The sequence below is a fragment of the Drosophila santomea genome, chromosome 2L (genome assembly GCF_016746245.2).
Source record: "Drosophila santomea strain STO CAGO 1482 chromosome 2L, Prin_Dsan_1.1, whole genome shotgun sequence".
NCBI classification, from domain to species: Eukaryota; Metazoa; Arthropoda; class Insecta; order Diptera; family Drosophilidae; genus Drosophila; species Drosophila santomea.
In genome coordinates this window covers 10,415,819-10,434,529 of record NC_053016.2, presented here as the reverse complement: position 1 = coordinate 10,434,529, position 18,711 = coordinate 10,415,819, and the positions used below count along the sequence as shown (strand labels likewise).

Below are 18,711 nucleotides of genomic sequence, written 5' to 3'. Positions count from 1 at the left end.
CCGCCTGCTACCGCCCACTTCCCCACCCCGCCCACTATGGCAAACCAAGTCAGCCATAAAATGAGCGCCCAGCAAAAGAAGCAAGCCAAAAAATCAGAATCAGTTCAATTGCAAATTGAAAATCCCCCTACAACTTCCGTTTCCGCTATGCGAGGGGCTCTCACTGAGAGAAAAGCGAGTGCACTCGCATAAAATGGGTAGTATGACAATTGGTGAACTGATTCATTTCTGTGTAAATTGTAAGAGAAAGTCTTGAAAGAGGCGTGATATGGAAACATTAATTGTAACACAATCATTAAAAAATAAAAGAAAATTCACATTTTCTTTATTTTAATCAGATATTCTAGCACTGAAACTCTAATACCAAAAACCGTGTATAATTTTTACAAATAGGGTACCTCAACTATGTAAACTAAATGGAATTCACTTTTTGGAGTGTGTCTGCCTCTTGCAGACGTGTGTGTGTGTGTGTGTGTGTGTGTGTGCGAGAGAGAGTGCGGAAGAGTGCAAGTGTATGTGTGGGAGTCTGGCTGCCATGACAAACGTGGCGTATGAGCAATGCGCGCTAATTGGCTGCCATTCGATGCTCGCTCCGTTCCGTTCCGTTTCGTTGGCATCGCTCTGGATCTCAGAGAAGACGAGTATCCTTGCTCCACATCCCGACATCCTGCCCCCTCCTCCCCCTGCCCACCCCTTGTCCCTGAACCATTTGCCATTTGCGAACTGCGAACTGCGAGTTGGGAGCTAAAAGCTGCTTGGGCTCAGCTTGGGATTGCGTTGCTGGTGGCGGAGTTTCACAGGACGAAAGTACAGACGATGATGGGGGTTTTGGGGGTATGGGGACTTATTGCATAATTTGAAGGGGTTAAGCCATTGAGCTTTAATGCAAAATTTCAATTGAACGTCAAACAGTCAATTTTGCTTTAGCGGCGATAATCGTAAAAGGATAATGGCGCTAAGAGCGCATAAAAAGGCGGCAGTCAGGCGGCAAGGACTTCTAAAAGCCTGGTTGGTGTTAGTATGAGAGTGTGTGGTTGTGCTGGTGCGCTGTGTGTGTGTGTGTGTGTGGGTGAGTGTCTTTTTTGCTCTTCCGTCTGCTGCTTGGCCTAAGTGTGCACTCAATTAAAGGATTTTTTCGGGACTGCGGCTAACGGCCACACAATATTGGAATGGTTAGATAAGCCCTGCGCCACTCGTTACCCTTTGCCAGATATTTGCCCCTCTCGGCATTTTTAAGCCGATCTGTGCAGCATCGGACTGGGCAAATACAAAATATAAGCGGGCTTGGAAATCCAAGTGAATGCCATAAATAAGAACATCTAAATATGGACTTATTCGATGCGCCTTTGAGATTTGAGCTACAGATTGCTTGAAATTAAACCGTGAAGCGCCAAAGCTGAAAATGGCATAAGCATTTAGGAAACCGTATCAAAATGTATCTATCAAAATGTATCTATCAAAATGTATCTGTGCAAGTAAAATATAATATATCAATTAATTGATTTATCGCAATTTTCTATAAACAAAAAACATTTATATGAGCTTAATTGGACACAGTCTTATCGTGTTATTAATAGATACGAGCGTAATTACCTAATGGCGTTGCAATTGCGATTAAAATTGCTTACGTAACTAATCTAATCAACAGCTCTTGATTCCCATTAGCCAAAATAAACAAGCTAATAGATAGATCCAGTGGGCTTTTAACAGATTATACATTTCTCAACAATCGCAATTTACATGTTCACTGAACAATTAAAATTCAGAAAAATACGCCTAATCGCAGGATCGTTCAACTCCTGGCAGTTTTTTCTTGATATCCTATCTGTTAATTTAAGGTCTCAGCACCCAATCCTTAACCCATGCCCCCAACTCACCGCAAACGCTGACAAGTTTAACCCGAATGGGAAGCGTGTGCCGAGGCCAAGGACATGTCTCACTGCTGGTTATTGTTGTTTCTGGTTGCTGTTCCTTGGCCGCAGGGCCAAAAGGATATCATAAGCACATAAGATGATGAAGTTGGAAATGCTGTGGAAAACCCGGGCTGCGAGGAAAGGCAGGGCGCAACAAGGACATGAACAAATGGCAAAAAAGGGGGCGTGGGAACACGGATGAGGGCAACTTAATTTGCAACTTATACGCAAAATCCTTTTGATTTTGTTATGTCGCTGCTTAAAGGTCTTCAGTGTCCCCTGGCATATCCTTTTCCTCTGCTTGTGTGTGTGTGTGTATGTGTGTGTGTATGTGTGTGTGTGTGTGTATGAGTCTCCACGGCTAGCCTGCAGTTATTTACCAAACTTAAGGGTGCAACCTTTTCGCCTGGTTTCCCCCGATTTTCCAAGTTCTTTTCGGTTGTTCTTCGGTTTCGGCTTGGCCAAGTTTTCATTTTCGGTGGAAAAAAGGTCCGCTGATCATTGTCCTTTTTGGCCCTAACCATACATACACACACACGCACACACACATAGGCGAAGACATATCGGGCTGCTGTTTAAGGGAATTTAAATTAAGCCTATGCAAATTCGCCTCAGGATGCTTTCCTTTCTTCAGCGCCTGTTTTTCTTGATTTTTAAGGGAGATTGAACCGCCAACTGCTGGCTGTATTAACGCCGCATTATGGCTGCAGTCACGCCCTTTTTTGGACTCTCCCATTCCTTACAGTACAGTACAGTACAAAAGCATAAGATTGTTGGTAAAATGAGGTTCAGGATCAAATACGTATATTTAAAATGTGTATGGGAAATAAATCTTATAAATAATGATAGTTAATAAGCACTAACCAGCTCTGAACCAAAACTCTAAGAGCAATGTATAACGTACAAAAATGAATTTTAACTTAACCCTACGAACCATTTTCCGTTTGAAGCATTTGGATGTTGAAAGTTTGTCAATTCTCCCTTAACCAAGGCCAGTTTATTGGGTTTCCACTGTGCACACATGAATCAGCGCCTTAATGTATGCTCTGAAAAATGCTATGAAAAAGTTTTTGCCATAAAAATTTGCTCGCTTCTTGAAGCGTCGTAGGAAGGGGCAGAAGACGGGGGAAATGGAAAGGGGACCTGGGACTGGGAATGGGAATGGGGAAAGTCCTCTGCCACTTGCTGCGGCGTGTCGCCTGTCACACAACAACTGCCCTATCACTCACTTTCCCCCACTTTCCCTCACCGCTGCTCCGCAGATAATGAAATTGTTGCGAGCGCAGAGAGAAAAAGAAACTTTTCGCTGTGTTCAGTGTTCATCAGGCGAAGGCAGGCAAACATTTTAAATACAAAAGGATATGCGTGGGCCAGGACGAGGAGTCCCTTTACAGTGACATTGATGAAACGCTTGAAATTTACTGCGCTACGACCTCCTCCACGCCTTGTTTCTCTTTAAAATAAAGTAAAGCGCACTGAAACAAATATCTACAAAAGTAATCTAGGCAATAAATGCATTTAATAATGCTTAAATCACAGATAATCAAACAATTAAACCAAATATTAAAACCCATTTATTGGTTATTTAGGTAAGGAATGGTTTCCTTAGCTGTTGCTATGAATACTTTAAAGATGAAAAGCATTTTGCTGAGTGTAAGCGAACCACATTTTATGTCCTTTTTTAAACTTTGTGGTTTCCTCGCATCCTGGTCCTGGCTCTTGTCCTGATTCTGTTTCTGCTTGCCGGCATTGTTGTGCTTACTTATCCCTGTCGAAAAATTGCCGAAACTTGGTGGAGCGCGTCCTTGAGGGGGTGAAAATGGAGAGGGGGGGGAGAGCGTGGGAGACTGACTGAATGAAGGAAGGAATGAAAGGAAGCTCTCCAGCTCGCAGTCAGTGCATTTAGTCAAAAGTGATTGAAAAGGCATTTTGTTATAATGCCAGCTTAATGACAACGAAATTACACCAAAAGCCAAGCCGAGGGAAAGGCAACAACAATCGCTGCTAAACAAAATGAGTTTCCAAATACTTTGGGACCGAAACTTTGTCTCCGCCACGCATAGAGCGCATAGAGCGCCCCAAAATACAACAATTTCCCGCCATTTTCCCCAAGCTGCTATTTTTAATAGAGTGTGTGTGTGTGGGTGGGTGTCCGCTTTTCCCGACCGCTTTTCCGGCCCGCCTTTTCCCCAAACACTCAGCTGGCCTGTCATGCTAGCAAAGCGTTTTAATTGTTTGTCGTGGCCATAGATTTCCCAGAATGTTTAAGTAATCGAATCAAGGCTGAAATCTTCTTTAAGATTAACTCGGTGCTGAAACTGATTGCAAAACTTTCGCCAACGGCTGCTAGACAGATAGAACTGAAGCTGAAGTCGGGATAATTAAATTGGTCGGGGAATTAAATGCGCGAAAACTTGGCTCAGCTTCAAGGAGAATATGTGCGCTTAATCGGAACAGCATATATATTATAGATTTTGGTAAATTTCCACTAAACTTCAGGCAACATTTTTTTTACGGTGAAAGCTTATCACCCATTTTAAGTTAGTTATGACTCTCTTAAAAAATGCAACCATAAATGCACTTATTTCACTTAATCAAAATCAATATTCTCGATTCCTAGACTTTCTGTTTTTTTTTTTGATTATAGTCTGCACAGCTTATCGCTTGTTTCCAAATTTCTGAGCAAATCGAATAGGTATTTCCTGCTGCTTGCACTTCATGGGCTCAATGAACTGCGAAATCCGGAAAGTTTTGTGCCTTTCATTGGCAGGCTGTGGGTTAAAAGGCAAAAGAGTTTCAATTATTCACGTTGAATAAAACGCATCAGAGCGCACACACACGCACTCATTCGCACAGTTCCGAAGCAACTTTTGTGTTGCAAGTAGTGTAGGTGCAGATGGTGTTATTTCAACTTTAGCATTGTGAACAAATATAAAATATAACATTAAAAAAAATGCATTTTAAACATTTCCAGGCTTAGAAAATACCTATTTGGTAAGTTGTATAATTCAATAGAATAAGGTTTTAATTTGTAAATAAATGTAACATTACTAGTATTAAGTTTTATGCATATTAAGTATTTTCAACGAACAGTGTAAGCCTATAAATTTATAAAGATAACCTAGCTACGTTTAGTATATTCAAAACTCTTTTACAGAAATACATATTTAATACATATTCATATATTTATATATAATTTAAGGGTGGTATTTAAGTTGGCTACCGTTATTTTCACCGCTGCCTTATGCTACACAAACACACCCACACACACAAGCAGGCAGAGATTTCTGGGAGTTCCCTGCTAACTGGCATCTGCATCTGGAGTTAGACTTGGAGCACGTAGCCGAAAAGTATGCTATTGAAATATTTATGCATGCTCGCCTTGCTCGTTTTCTTTGTTTGCGTCCGTCTACTTTGCATTCTTGTGTCTGTGTGTGTCTCGCTCTCTGTGTTAGAGAGGGCGGCGAGTGTGTGAGTGAGAGTGCAGGCGCAAGTGTGTGTGCGGCTGATTAAGCATTTGACATACATATTTTCCTGCTGCAACGACGAGTTCAAGGCGCATTAGGCATGCAAAGCAAACACGTGCCGACACACACACACACACACACTCTCTATCTGCATCTCTCTCAGACACACACTAAGCCAGGGGCGTGTTGTAAGGGGGTTTTTACTGTTTAATAGAGTGCTAGATGGTAGTAATAAAATACTAAATGTTTGATCCGAAAGGCTTTCTATAAACTAGCACTTAACTTAAGGGGAGTTTAAGCCCCCGAAATCCCCTTTACTGCTCGCTGCACATTTCGCTGGCCTATGTGTCGCATTTTCCTATTAGCAAGCAGTCGAGCAATTCGCAACAAAATATGCAAATGCAGCCAAGCGAGTGAGCCCAACTCCCCTGCCATCCCGATCCCTTTGACGCCCCTTTTTTGGGTTCCCTCAAATGTGTCTTTGTTCGGTATTTGCCGCATTGTTTTTCTGTGTGTTTGTTTGTTGTCGCCTGAATGGTTTCTAGCCGAACATTTGCCAGACAAATTTGCAGCACGTGATGCTTCAAATAACAATATTAAATAACTCCGTCAAAGCGAGGAGTGTTAGGCCAAAGTGAAACTGCTGAGGACATGCCACAAATTTTTAATCACCTGAAAATGTATTGTTGTACGTTCTTTGATTTTCCAATGAAATAAATAATAATAATCAATTTTAAGCATTATATAAGTAGTTGCGGAGCTTACAACTCTTATCTGCAAGCTACCAGCTAGCACAGCAAATCAAAGCATATTAAGCCTATTAATATTCAGAATCCTTGAGTCGTAAACTCAACTTTCACACTATGTGTAAGTGCTCGAGTTGAAGTAAAACCAATTGCTCCCAAAGTTCCTATATATTTTGGCCAACTTGTCGTGCTGATAAAACCCATTGAAACCACATTTTTGGCACCCGCTCACTCGATCCACCATTTTCCCCTTTTCTTTCAATTGTTCCTGCCTTATCTCAGTGAGTTCAGCTGTGGAGAGTCGGGGGGAAAGTAAGGAAAGTAAAGTAAGGAGCCAGCTCTGAAGGACAAGAGAACTGTTATGTTGGCTTTTAATTGAATTTTGAAACCGCATAACTGAAATCGCCAGCCAGCAGCCAAATCTTGACCTCCGCCCCGATTTCCCACTTCCATTCGACAGGCAATAAAAGTGTTGTAAAAATTTCGCCAAGAGTAATTTGCGCTAAGCAAGTCGCTTCCTTCAAGCGGACTGGCATCGAAGCCTTATTACCCTCTATAGGGTACAATAAAAAATCACTATCAAGAAAATATGCGTAAAAGGGTATATACTATTTAAAAAAAAAAATTCTGTTTTAAATATTTACTTTTGGGAGAGAGAAATCCATTGTATATATGCATGATATGCCCCGTCGATAGTTTTGCACCCCTTTTGCAGCCTTAGTTTTTGGAGGAAATCCACCCGGCGGATTACAAGCGATTGCCACTTGGCGATAGCGCTGCCAACAGCTCGACCGAGGAGCAGAGGAGCCCATCCTTCGGATTGGCCCCCCCATCCAACCCGTATGGCCCCGGTCAATTAGTTAGCGCATTAAAGGGGATTGCAGAGCTTTCGAGGCAGCGAGTTGGTAGGAGTGCGCCTGGTCGGTCGGTCAAGGAATTTATTGTGCTCCCAAGTCCAAGTCGGTTATCGCTGTAACCAGGCTGCTGGATGGGTGGATGGATAGAGGGAACCATTCTCGGATCGACTCGCACCGTAATTGACTTGTTGCCAAGTAATCGTTGCCTGTTAACTGCTGTTGTCAGGGGATTATCTACAGTTCACTTGAAATCGACTGCTCCACACACATCCGTAGGTCCCTAGGTACAAGCTACAAGTCAAAGTTCAGTCAAGTGCATAAGAAGTGAAAAACAATAAACATCATGGGGTGGCTACTTTGTCCAGTGCCTGCACCACCACCACCACCACTGAGTTGAGTGGGCTGATAATTTAATTTAAAACGGAATTCGATAGAATACTTGGTGTCTAAGGCTTTGCCCATTTATCCCTTGTGCAATATCATTTTAATTGGTACACTGAGCACTTAACTTCTCGCTTCGAAACTTCGAGGGAATGTCTTTAACTTCGCACATTTCGCATAAATTTTAAGATGTTTCTAGCAGCCTAATGAAATCCCATTATTTTGATCGCAAATGCAAATGTACCTAAAGAACGAGGTATACCTATAGTGTTTATGAATTCGAAACTCCCAAATCTCCCACTGCATGGAAACCAAACCACTCTGCAGCTAATTGGTTCTGCAATGGTCGAGTGTCCTAGAATATTTACCTGGCCCCTCGGCCACCCACCCACCCATCATCTCGCCAGCATGCTCAATCTCTGTCTGCAACTGGCGCAACGGAAGTGTGGCCGCAGCAATCAACGCGCCAACTTGCAGGCAGCTCATCCCCTTTGTGCTGCACTGGCGGCCATTTTGGGAGCTTAACCATAAATGTTGCATTTCGCTTTTAAGCTGCAACCTAACGATGTGTGTGTGTGGCAGCCGATGCAGGGGGATCGAACAGCTCTGGGCGGTGCGGGGCGTGGCGGGTCAGGAATGGCGGAGGTCGGGGATGAGGCTTACCAGCAATTTGGGTTGGCTTTTGCCAGTCAAATGGGTTGCGAGCTGGTAACCAGGCATCATCTGCCCACCTTTTTACACGTGCCTCGGCTGCGGCGCGTCCTTCAGCCAACCGCTCATCTCCGGCTAATTCTCTATGCATTTCAGTGCCGCAGTTCAGGAAGAATCCACCTGCCATTATGGCCACCTCCTCCCTGGCGAATCCCTTTGGCCGGAGATGTGGTCTATTTGAATCCTCCACTTGTTGGTGCTCAGTTGGCCATCGGCATACTTTGGTTAGTAATTACTTTTACTGCGTAGACTAAGATTCCTTAATTTATTTATTTACAATGACATTACAAATACAAAGATATATTGAAACAAAAAGACTTTAATCGGAATTTACAAACATGGTTCCTTTAAGGCAAAGTTGAATCTAAGCTCTCGTTCCCTGTCTTCTTTTAATCGAATTATTAAATTTATTATTCAAGAAATTATATCTCTAATTTCTTATCATAAGTTGGTGGAAGAGGTGATGAAGGTGATGCTTAAAATTGTCAAAGCGATAATTCCAATGCAAAAATCATCCGCAGTTTTCATACAAAGTGAGCGCTGACTATACGCTCAAGATGAATACTGTGTGGTGATTCACTGCTGAACACGTAATGAATGAAACTTGTTTCGCTTTACCTCCTGCTTCGTTTACGTTTTTTTTCGACCATTCAATGAGCTTTTAAGAGCGCTAATTAAAAATGTGGCAAGTGTAACCAATGCAGACGTCCCCTCTCCATCCCCCCTCCTCCCCCTTCTCCCACCGCCTTTCATGCCATTAAGGCCTGGCCCGAAAGGATGCCACATAATGTGGCTGTCGTCTCCGTTTCTATTGGCTGCCGTTGAGCGTTTTGCGTTTCGGGGAGTGCGCAATTAACGCCTTTACTCTTGGCATTGGCAGCCCTGGAAAAACTAAGAAAAACCGCAGGAAAACCCTCAAACCCTACACCCCCACCCCCGCAACCCTTTTCTTACGCCCACCCAAAAGCCCCTGTGGTTATTGCGGCTTTGTTTGTGTGGAAAGCGTTTTAGATTGCATATTTATTAAAATGCAGCCAAAGTTGCAGCACATGAAAGCACAAACGCAAGACGAACGCGCCGAGGAAAAGCTAAAATGTAATAACTCTTGTTGGGAAAATTCCCTTCCCACCCCTCGCCGCTTCTCCCCTGCCACCACCGCTTTCCGTTTTTCCTGGGCTATGCATTTCCGTAAGCAGCTTTTGTCCGCAGGTGTTTGCTATTGTGTTGGCTCAACGCTTAACGCTCGATGGAAAGCGATGCGTTAAGGGACAGGCACTTGAAACAATTATACATTTTAATATGGTTTCAAAATATTTATTTGAAGACTTAAAGGATATCAAAAACTTAATTTTTTAAGACCATGTAATTGTAGCAATAGGATTAAGTGGTACAAAAAATTTTTAGAGACCTTAAAATTAATATACCTAAGAAACCAAAGAAGTTTGTCAAAAATATCAATTCATGTCAAGTTTAATTAAATTAATATTAAATATTTTTCTACATTTATATTCTATTCAAATAAGGCAAGCCAGGTGCAAGAGTTTTCATCAGTGTTCTGAGTGAGCGTTCATTTCGTTGGCAAGGATTTTTCAAGACCAAGCTGCTTATTATCGCGAAAAAGGCGAAAATGGTAAAAAACAAAAATGAGCGGCAACTAATAAGCTTATGGCCATGCAACCAGCCGAAGAGCCAGCCATCATCAACACCGTGGTAGTCGGTTCCAGCTAATTGTGAGCTAATTCTAATTATCAGCAACACATTCGAGAGGCACTGGCTCTCGATGTGGTCCTGGTTCCGGCACCACCAGGACTTCACCAATCCACGACCCCACCACGCCCCGCTCCCGCTCCCGTTCCCGCCCACGTCCTGTCTGGCAGCTAACGAGTGTTTATTAATAGCGCTAATGGCAAGCGACGCCTTTGATGAGCGCAAAATGCTTAAGCACACAGATCCTGGCCGGGCTTTTTGCTCCTCCTTCTTCATTCGGGCCACGCAATTAGCGCACAAATATTTCCTCGTCTATATATATATTTCTTCTCCTCTTTTTTTTGTGTTGTTGTATTCCCGCTGCCTTTCCGTTTTGGCCATAAAAATGCTCAACCGAATTGTAGTAATTACAACAATTTGCATAAGAGCAAAAGGGGCAAAGTGGTGGGGGCGGAAATCAAAAAGCGCAAAGCGCCGCGCCAAGCTCACAGAAGTATGCTACGCATTTTGCAATTTATTCAGGCAGCCAAACGGGAAAAGGACAACCCAACCCCAGGAATTCCGAAAAAATACAAAAGAGCGCTGTTAGAGAAAGCGCTAATTATGTAATATGAAAATGCGAGGACAACGTTGAATTATTTGCATATGGTAAGGCAGCAGAAGAGGACAACTTGGAACCCTTTTCTTTGCCCGATCCTTTTGAGTCATTTTTTATGCTGATTTGTTTTTTCAATCATTATCAAATTAAATTAACACTCCGCACGCGGTCAGGAATTTTTTGTTACCTTTACAAGAGCATTGCATTGCCGTGGCGAAGCGAAAACCACACCCAAATCGAATATTTATTTATATTTGGCCTGCATCTGCTGCACTTGAAATTTCAATTAGGCCAACGAATTCACAACTGAATGGATTCAAAAACCTGCAAAGCTTCGAACACTGGATGTAGATTAGTGCCGCAAAGTGCAACGAACGAGCGGAAGGCAGAAGCCTTCATAAATTTCAACAATCGGAGGTGGAAAATCCAATTTTCATTCTAGGTTCAGTTCGGCAAGGTAAACGTGCTGGAAATTGCAGAAAAGTGCAAAGAGTGATTCACCGGAATATGTAAACATTTCTTGCATCGATTCATGAATGTGAACAAAGCCGATTGCCAAACAGGAAATGAATGTTATCGTATATATATTTAATTCCAATGCAACAGTACATGTGAAAAGTTATAAAAGCTTCTTAAAATATTTCGTTCTTTAATCTGAAACATTTCATAATAAAGAGATGTGTAATTTTTGTTGAAAAATACAAAACACGAAGATTACTGTTTTTTAATCTTCATTTTGATTATACTTAAACATAAACATTTATATTAATTCACTTACCCCATCTGGTTTCGCATGTTTTCTAAAGCTCATGCAATCGATTAACCAACCAGGTGAGTTTTCGCCTGGCGATTCGTGGCATAATACCCGTATAAATACCCACAACGCAATGCCAGAGTTCTTAAAACAAAAAACAATAATTGCACAAATATAGGGTGAACACGAAGAGTATTCCGAAAAAAAAGGGGGGCAGCATATTGCCTGAGTCGCGTTAATTTTGCATGCCCCAAAAAGTGTTCAGTGCGACGGAAACGGAAACGAGAGCGCGAAATTTCAATATGCTGCTTACCACGACTACAATTGTGCATGGCAAAAAACCAATTTCAATTTGTTAACCATTTTTTTATTCGCAATCAAATTTATTACATCGGCTGACAACAAAAGTATTGAGTAAACGTGGAGCTTGGCCAGCGAAAAAGAAGAATATGGAAAACAAATTCGCAATCGGCGCTTATTTTCTTATAAATATACATATCCGTAGTATGTGGTGTGGGTTGGCTCCTCTTGTTGCTTCTCCTCCTGACATCTGCCTCTGTGTGTGTGTGTGTGTATGTGTGTGTATTTATTGTGCTGCAAGAGTGTGTGTTTGCAGGACAATTAAAACCAGGCAAACACAACAACAGAGGGCGTGGTGGTGGTGCTGGTTGTGGAATAGCAGCAGGGATCTCGTAGCCCTAGTAAATGGTAATCAACGCAAATCCTCCATAGAGCACCGCACACGGATAGGCAATCAGCAGCTGTTGATGGTCCATGGAGTAGGCGGTGGCGAACAGTTTCGAGGCCGATATGGCGCACCAGAATATGGAGATGCCGCTCACAATTAGGCCGAGTGTGCCCCTGCAAGAGTGAAACGAGATACCAACTCAGTCCGGATAGATATAGACGTCGGTGAAATCAATAAACAATGCATATGCATGAAGCACCAGCCCTACAGAGCAAGAAAATCCTAATCCTAACGCTCTTAACCTCCGATTTTAAGGCATAGATTAATGTGATCGACATCTAAGAACAGGAAATGTATTTACCTTCAATTGGAATCTTATATTGATCTTAATTACTAATACTTGCGATAAGATGTAGTTAAACATAATACATTAAATATAGTTTAGATCTTTAATTTAACTTTAGATAGGCCTTCAATCGCGATCAGATAAAATGTTATTTTGTAAACCCCAGATAATTGAAATAATTATTGCTTTTGACACATTTTTTCTCAGTTTATCGACTTGGGATACACTCTATTCGGCTGAGTGTTCATAAAAAAGGATGAGTGAGCATGTGGGTGTGGGTAAGTCTGAGCGTGTGTGCGAATGAATGGGCAGGGCAAACAAAGACAGCAGGCGATGTGCCGGCAAAAGGATGTGCAAACACAGTCCAACTACAAAGCGCACACATAACCAACACACACACACAACGCCCACACACGGGGAAAGCCCAGCGGAAAATGAAAAATTGATTTCAAAGCGATATACGGAAAATGTTACCTTTATTCCCTAACGCACAAGTCGGCGAAAGATTAAAGGCGAGCTTTGAGATAGCATCCGAATAATTACTTTGGTTTTACCGGTTTGAAGAAATATTTTCCACATTATCCTTCCAAAGCGATTACTTATTTACTTTGAACTCAGAATGTTAGGCAAACATCTCGAATCCCAATATCTTACGATCAATAAACCAAAAAAAGTAAACAATATCAATGTTATGAATACTTGAGTGAGATATAAGATTGAACACTTGAAAAGCGGAGAAAAAGTTGTGATCCCGGAATCTCATTCTGTAAACCCATAAAATCCGACAAAGAAATCAATTTAGGAAACCAAAACATAAATCCCCATATTCCAGAGTTCCAATTTTCAGCTACACGCACCCGTTTAATGGATTGCCTTTCTGTGGTCTCGGCGGCTCGGCTGCTCTCCTCCGCTGTCACCTCCACCTCCAACGCCCTCCGTTTTTAGCCACTCAAACGGGCACCCGTTTTTTCATGGTCCCTGCAATCTTGCCCAGAACTGTGTTGTTGCCTGCTGGTCACAGTGTCCAACAGTGCTGGTGCCAAGTGATTTTTTGGCCCCAAACTGGGCAGCTTAAATGGTCCGGCACTAGCCTAAAAACCAATCAAAACAATACTATGTAGGGCCGGATAACTCGACTGTCTGTGTAATTTTTGCGCACTTTTGCATCACCAAACAAACTCAATTAAAAAGTCTGTCGAAAAAAAGGAGCAAAAGGGAAATGGACAGCGGGGAATCGCAAAAATATTTACTGTAAACTTGGCCGACACTCGCAGGACTCGCAGGACTATATGAACATCAAAGCTGGCACACACACACACACACACTAACACACATACCACCACCCACAAAAGTGCAAGCGCTTAAAGCCAACAAATAAAAAATGCAGGCAAACAGGCAACCAAAATGGCAATTGCACTGGGCGGTTGGTTGGGTTGGACAGTTTGGTGATAGGGTTGTGTTGTGGGTGGGAAATCGGTGGTGTGGGTGTGGATTGGATGGCAGGATGGGGCAAACAAAACGCGCTTGGTGTCGAGTAAGCTCGGGCAATAGTTGTTTTCCACACACACGCTCATTTCCACCCATGCCCACCCACCCAGCACAGCACTTAGTTTCCCCGCGCTGCTCTGAAATTATGACGTGCCGACGGGGTGGTGGCTGCTGGGCAGGAGGAGGTGCATCCACCAGCAGAGAAAGCGCTAAAAACTCACGCAGCATTTGCGTGTTGCTCCTCGCATGGCCATCATAAAAAGCGTGGCGAGTGAGTGGAGTCAGTAAAAAAAAAACAAAAACGGAAATAAGAACACAAAAAATGCCGGACAAGAAAGGCGGGGAATAGTGCGGTGCGGGCAACGGGAGCGGAAAACGGCAGGGAAAAGTGGGCAGAAAGCCTGGACGAGCAAGTGCTGGACACATATTTGAAAAGGAAACTACGTGAACGAAACTCAACGGGTGGCAAAACAGGACATGGAACGTTAGACAGATGGACACTGGACCGCCGGGCAGCAGCGTTCCCACCACCAAAACCACCCACTCCAAGCGTTCTCAGCGCGAAAATTAAACGGCGCATAGTTGGCGTTATTCGGCTCCGCTTTTTGCCTGTCTTGCCTTGGCTTCAATGAAGTCCAAGCCTCTCCGTCCGTTTTGTCCGTAGTTGGTAGTCCTCCGTCCTCCGTCCACGGTCCACGGTCCACGGTCTGCAGTCCGTAGTCTGTAGTTTGGCAGTTGTGGCCCTGGAGTGCACTAAAAGCGCAAATTAAGTTGGCTACTCGTTTTTATTCGCATCCGTGTGTATGCATCGCTGGCCCAAAACTGCAACAAAATTAAAAACCTAAATTGTGCGAAAAGAGCCAAGGGGAAATCAAGCCCAAAGGATGCGCAGATAAAGAAAAATTAAACGCTGGCCGTGGAGGAATAGTAGTTGCATACGAGAAATTAAGAATCCTGCTTCCATCACACATAGTAATAGATGCAAATTCAGCATTGAATATATCGTTGTATGACAACAATAGAACTAGCAAATACAATAAAATATTCTCATTTCATTTGCGCCAATAACTACAGCCCACTGGTGGATTTTCGTCTTTGCAAGTGCAACCATTTCATTGCAGTTACATGACCATATCAAACAGAACTGCAGACTCAAATCAAACAATCGAAAAACAACGCCCGCAATAACAATAGTAATAACAGCCAGAAGTGATCAACTTGAATGGGCGAGGAGCAGCAGCCGGAGTCGAAGCATCAATAGAACAAATTTCAGCGTTTGGAGCGGATCGAAAACGTGCTGCAGTCGCAGCTGGACGAGCTTAGGCAAAAGTTTGTAATTACAGGCCACAAACAATGAGGATTCGACGCCAATGCATTGGCAACTTTTCAATTAAAAACATAAATATAAAGCACAGCGACTGATGGCATGAATGGTTGTTGCTTCACTGCCCAGCGAAATGAATGGAGGCCAGATGAAAAGCCAGCGACTTGTGTCAACAATTACTTACTGAATGGTGATTAAAATGTTGATGCCCGACAGCACCACCATGGGCAGCAGACAATAGCCCAGCACGGAGGCCACTGCTCCGAAGGTAACCTGCGACCGGCTGACCATCAGGGACAGCAGGCAGTAGAAGAAGATGCAGCCCATCACTCCGATGCCGTAGATGTACGAGAACGTCACCTTGCCGCTCTGTGAAAAGAGAGGATTTGGTTAACTTAAAGATTGCTACATAATGTATTTTATAGGAAATATAAGCATAAATAGAATCAGTGATGAAATGTAGGCACCATATAGACTTTAAAACGATAACCCTCACTAAAAATATTAATTGCAATTAATTTCGCACGCATTTAAAGTTATCTGTAAAACTTACCAGCAGCAGGAAGCCGCCAAGTGTGAGGCAAAACACCAGTGGACCCGCCATGTCCGTATCCTGGAGGATTTGCTGGTCGGTGCTGCGCAACGGATTCAGCACGGCGAGCGTCTAAAATGGAAGAGGGAGCGCGAGAGTAATACGATTAAAATTAGAGCACGTGAAGGATTACACAACGACAGGAATAGGGGTTGGGTCGAGCGAAGTCCGTCCGGCAACAGGCCATCATCACTCATGGAGCTGGCGGCAGGACACGGAATTCGGAACACGGGACTTTGGACACTGGAAACTACACAACACAATTCATTTGTTCGCACAGCGGTCATAAAACGAAGCCCAACTCCCGTTTTCCAAACATTTGTTCTCTATGCGTTTTGGTTTTGCGCCTTGTTTTTGCAGCGTGTGCAGTGGCAGAGAAATTTGAAAAATGGAAATTGATGATAAATGATATTGCTGACCAGCCAGCCAGCCAGCCAGCCAGCCAGCTACCAAGTGAGCCGGAGCTTTGAAACTCGGCCAAAAGCTGTCAACGCATTTGATGCATGCGAATGTGGGCCAGGGACAAGGGCTATGAAATTTGATATTATAGCCGACAAGGACCCACTGAAAATTGTCGATGAAATTCCGAGTGTCTCTTTGTGGGGCTACCAACATTAATTGAGACGGAAAATAGTTTGAAGTGGAAAAATGCAACCCGTACATTGATTGTGGTTGCAAATTAGTTTTCTATGGCACTTTTTCGATAGCCAAAACAGGATCAAATTGGAGTTGGTTGTAAGTGCAATAGTCATATTGAATGGAAATAGAACGAATTCGTTATGCATACTATACGAGCATACTATACATTTTGTAATACAGCTGAGTGTTTGTTAGTTTTTTTTTTATGCGGATATTTCCCGTGAGTACATAAAAGCCTTGAAAATACCTCTGTTGACTTTGCCATTTGCAAACGTTCCGTTCCATTACTTTAACAAACAGGACCAGAGTCACACACAAATCTAACCATAATTCCCCCAGCTAGCTGATGAACAATTTAATTAGCATTTCATTTCATTTCATTTCAGTTTTATGATGGCACACGGACTCATTAACATTAACATTTTCATTTTTCAATTAACACAAGCGTAATAAATTCCGTGCCGGAGCGAAAGAAATGAGAATCAGGCGCACGCAAATTTTTTACAAAATGGACAAAAATGCAGAAAGTTACACAGCAAACGGCAGCGAGAGCGAGGGGGTAAAAAGTGAGCGAGAAAAACTTTAATTAAAAACACAAAAGTTGCTTTATTTATTTAAAAACAACTACGGCCAGGCCGGTGGCGAGTGCAATGAAAAAATATGTCTTCATTAACGACACAAACCCGCAAGTGCAACGACAACATGGCGCACAATATAAAATGCATAAAAAAAATGGCATAGAAGCGAAAAACAATAGAATTATTGCGGCATGAGGAGATGCTTGCAATAAATACAAAAGCGAAATGCAAAAACATTTAAATTTCAATTAAAACGGAGTTGGCCGCGCCAGAACTGCGCGGCCTAAAGTGGCCGCCCAGAAGGAAAGCCACCCGTTGCGTTGCACAAATTAGAAAATGGCACTGGGCCACAAACGGAACAGGGTCCGGGGAAAATGCGTAAAGGCAAAGGAGGAATTACGCGGCGGGTGGAGTAATTGTCTGGGCAAACAAAGTGGGCAACTCAAAACTCGCAGCTCCTTTGTGGCGTGTGTCGGTGGAATCGGCCGCATAAAATATGCAATTTGCCTGGCCCCTCTCGAGATCTCCATTTAGAAATGCGTTCAAGAGCAGCGGGCTACGGAAGAAGGTGTCCTTCACCACCAGGCAGCTCTAAAGGTGGAGTACGCAAATTACGAAAAGCAGCGGCGGAGCCTCCTTTGTTCTGCTTTCCTTACTTACCTTTTGGAAGATGTGATTCGGATTGATGCCCAGCTCTGCAACAGAAAGGGAAAGAAAGGGGAAATTTATTATGCGATAAAATATGCTGTCTGAAATGTGAAAACTGATTCTACTCAACGATATACATATATATATAATATATCAGTATACTTGTAACCTGATGAAAATGATCATTTTTATTTTGTAAACAGAACTTAAATGTTTTCGCGAGTTGAAAGCAAAACAAATACGATTAGAATCTTGAATGAAGTAGTTGCACAAAGACAAAAACACTTCTTAGTACTACTATAAATATTAATTTTAAATTTAAATTTTAAAACGATATCATAGCGATCGAAAACTTCAAAAGAAAACTATAACGTGGTGGTATTTAAATATATAGATCTGTACAAGTTATAATAACCGCAGAGATGTTCATATATATTATTAATAGTTGGACCTAAGTTCTTTAAGCAACTGACTTATACATTAAGTAGCTACGGAATTCTGATAGGCTAAAGTTCATAAAGACATATCGGCTGTGTGTGCCCATTGGAAAGCCAATCTCACCTTCCAAAAGTGGAGGCTCGTCGTCGAACTCGTTGCCGGCTCCTCCGGGGGCAGCTGACTTTCCACTCTTGTCCTGTCCGTAACTCGTGTCGGTGTACGCCGTGGGATCGTAGAACCCACCCAATCCTTGGCTTGCGGGCGGGGCATAGGCCGCATCATAGTTGGGCGGCACTGAAGCCTGTGTGTTGTCGAAGGTTTGGAAATTCCTGCAAGCAAGTGGAGCAACAATTGTGAATGGTGTAAAGTGGAATTCCGGGAAGGTACTCACAGTTCCTGGCCAAATTCAGGCATATCGAAGTTGTAGCTGGCATCGCCCGAGGGCGCGGAGCCGTAAAAGTCATTGGGTCCGCCGAACTGAGACATAATTACTTTAATTTAAGCGCAATTCATATATTTACAAACTGATATTTAATTTAACAACACGTCAACTAGAGATGGCAAATAGCTAAATGTATCCGATGATTTGTGACTATCGCTTAAGATGTCGACGGCTGATATCAATGCTATCTGAACCCAGCATCATCGATAATTTATCGGAAGTCGAGTTTTTGTATTCAAAATATTGCGCCACTTGTATAAATAAATTAAAACCCGATTATTTTGTAACATTCATAATACATTTTATTTCCATAGCTCCATTTGCAACACACACAAGTTACTGAAATAGCTATCCTTTGGTAGTAGAGGTACATGCTTTTGGGGCTACGTTGTTA

General features: G+C 42.7%; 1 protein-coding gene across 1 annotated transcript; it reads right to left on the bottom strand.

Moving 5' to 3' along the window:
- Positions 1 to 11,479: 11,479 nt before the first annotated feature.
- On the bottom strand, positions 11,480 to 18,445 carry LOC120458177 (protein YIPF5). The gene is made up of 6 exons (XM_039645741.1): positions 18,267 to 18,445; positions 17,999 to 18,204; positions 17,450 to 17,484; positions 15,534 to 15,644; positions 15,165 to 15,349; positions 11,480 to 11,995 (listed from the first exon to the last, which is right to left on the bottom strand). The coding sequence occupies exons 1-6, from the start codon at positions 18,359 to 18,361 to the stop codon at positions 11,833 to 11,835; spliced, it is 795 nt and encodes a 264-aa protein (XP_039501675.1). The 5' UTR covers positions 18,362 to 18,445; the 3' UTR covers positions 11,480 to 11,832.
- Positions 18,446 to 18,711: the final 266 nt, after the last annotated feature.

Excerpts from the sequence above, each read along its gene's own strand:
- LOC120458177 (XM_039645741.1), bottom strand. The coding sequence starts at position 18,361 with ATGTCTCAGTTCGGCGGACCCAATGACTTTTACGGCTCCGCGCCCTCG. Across the intron at positions 17,485-17,998 it reads CGAGCCTCCACTTTTGGAAG|AGCTGGGCATCAATCCGAAT; the intron begins GTGAGATTGGCT and ends TTTCTGTTGCAG. Across the intron at positions 15,645-17,449 it reads CGAATCACATCTTCCAAAAG|ACGCTCGCCGTGCTGAATCC; the intron begins GTAAGTAAGGAA and ends CTTCCATTTTAG.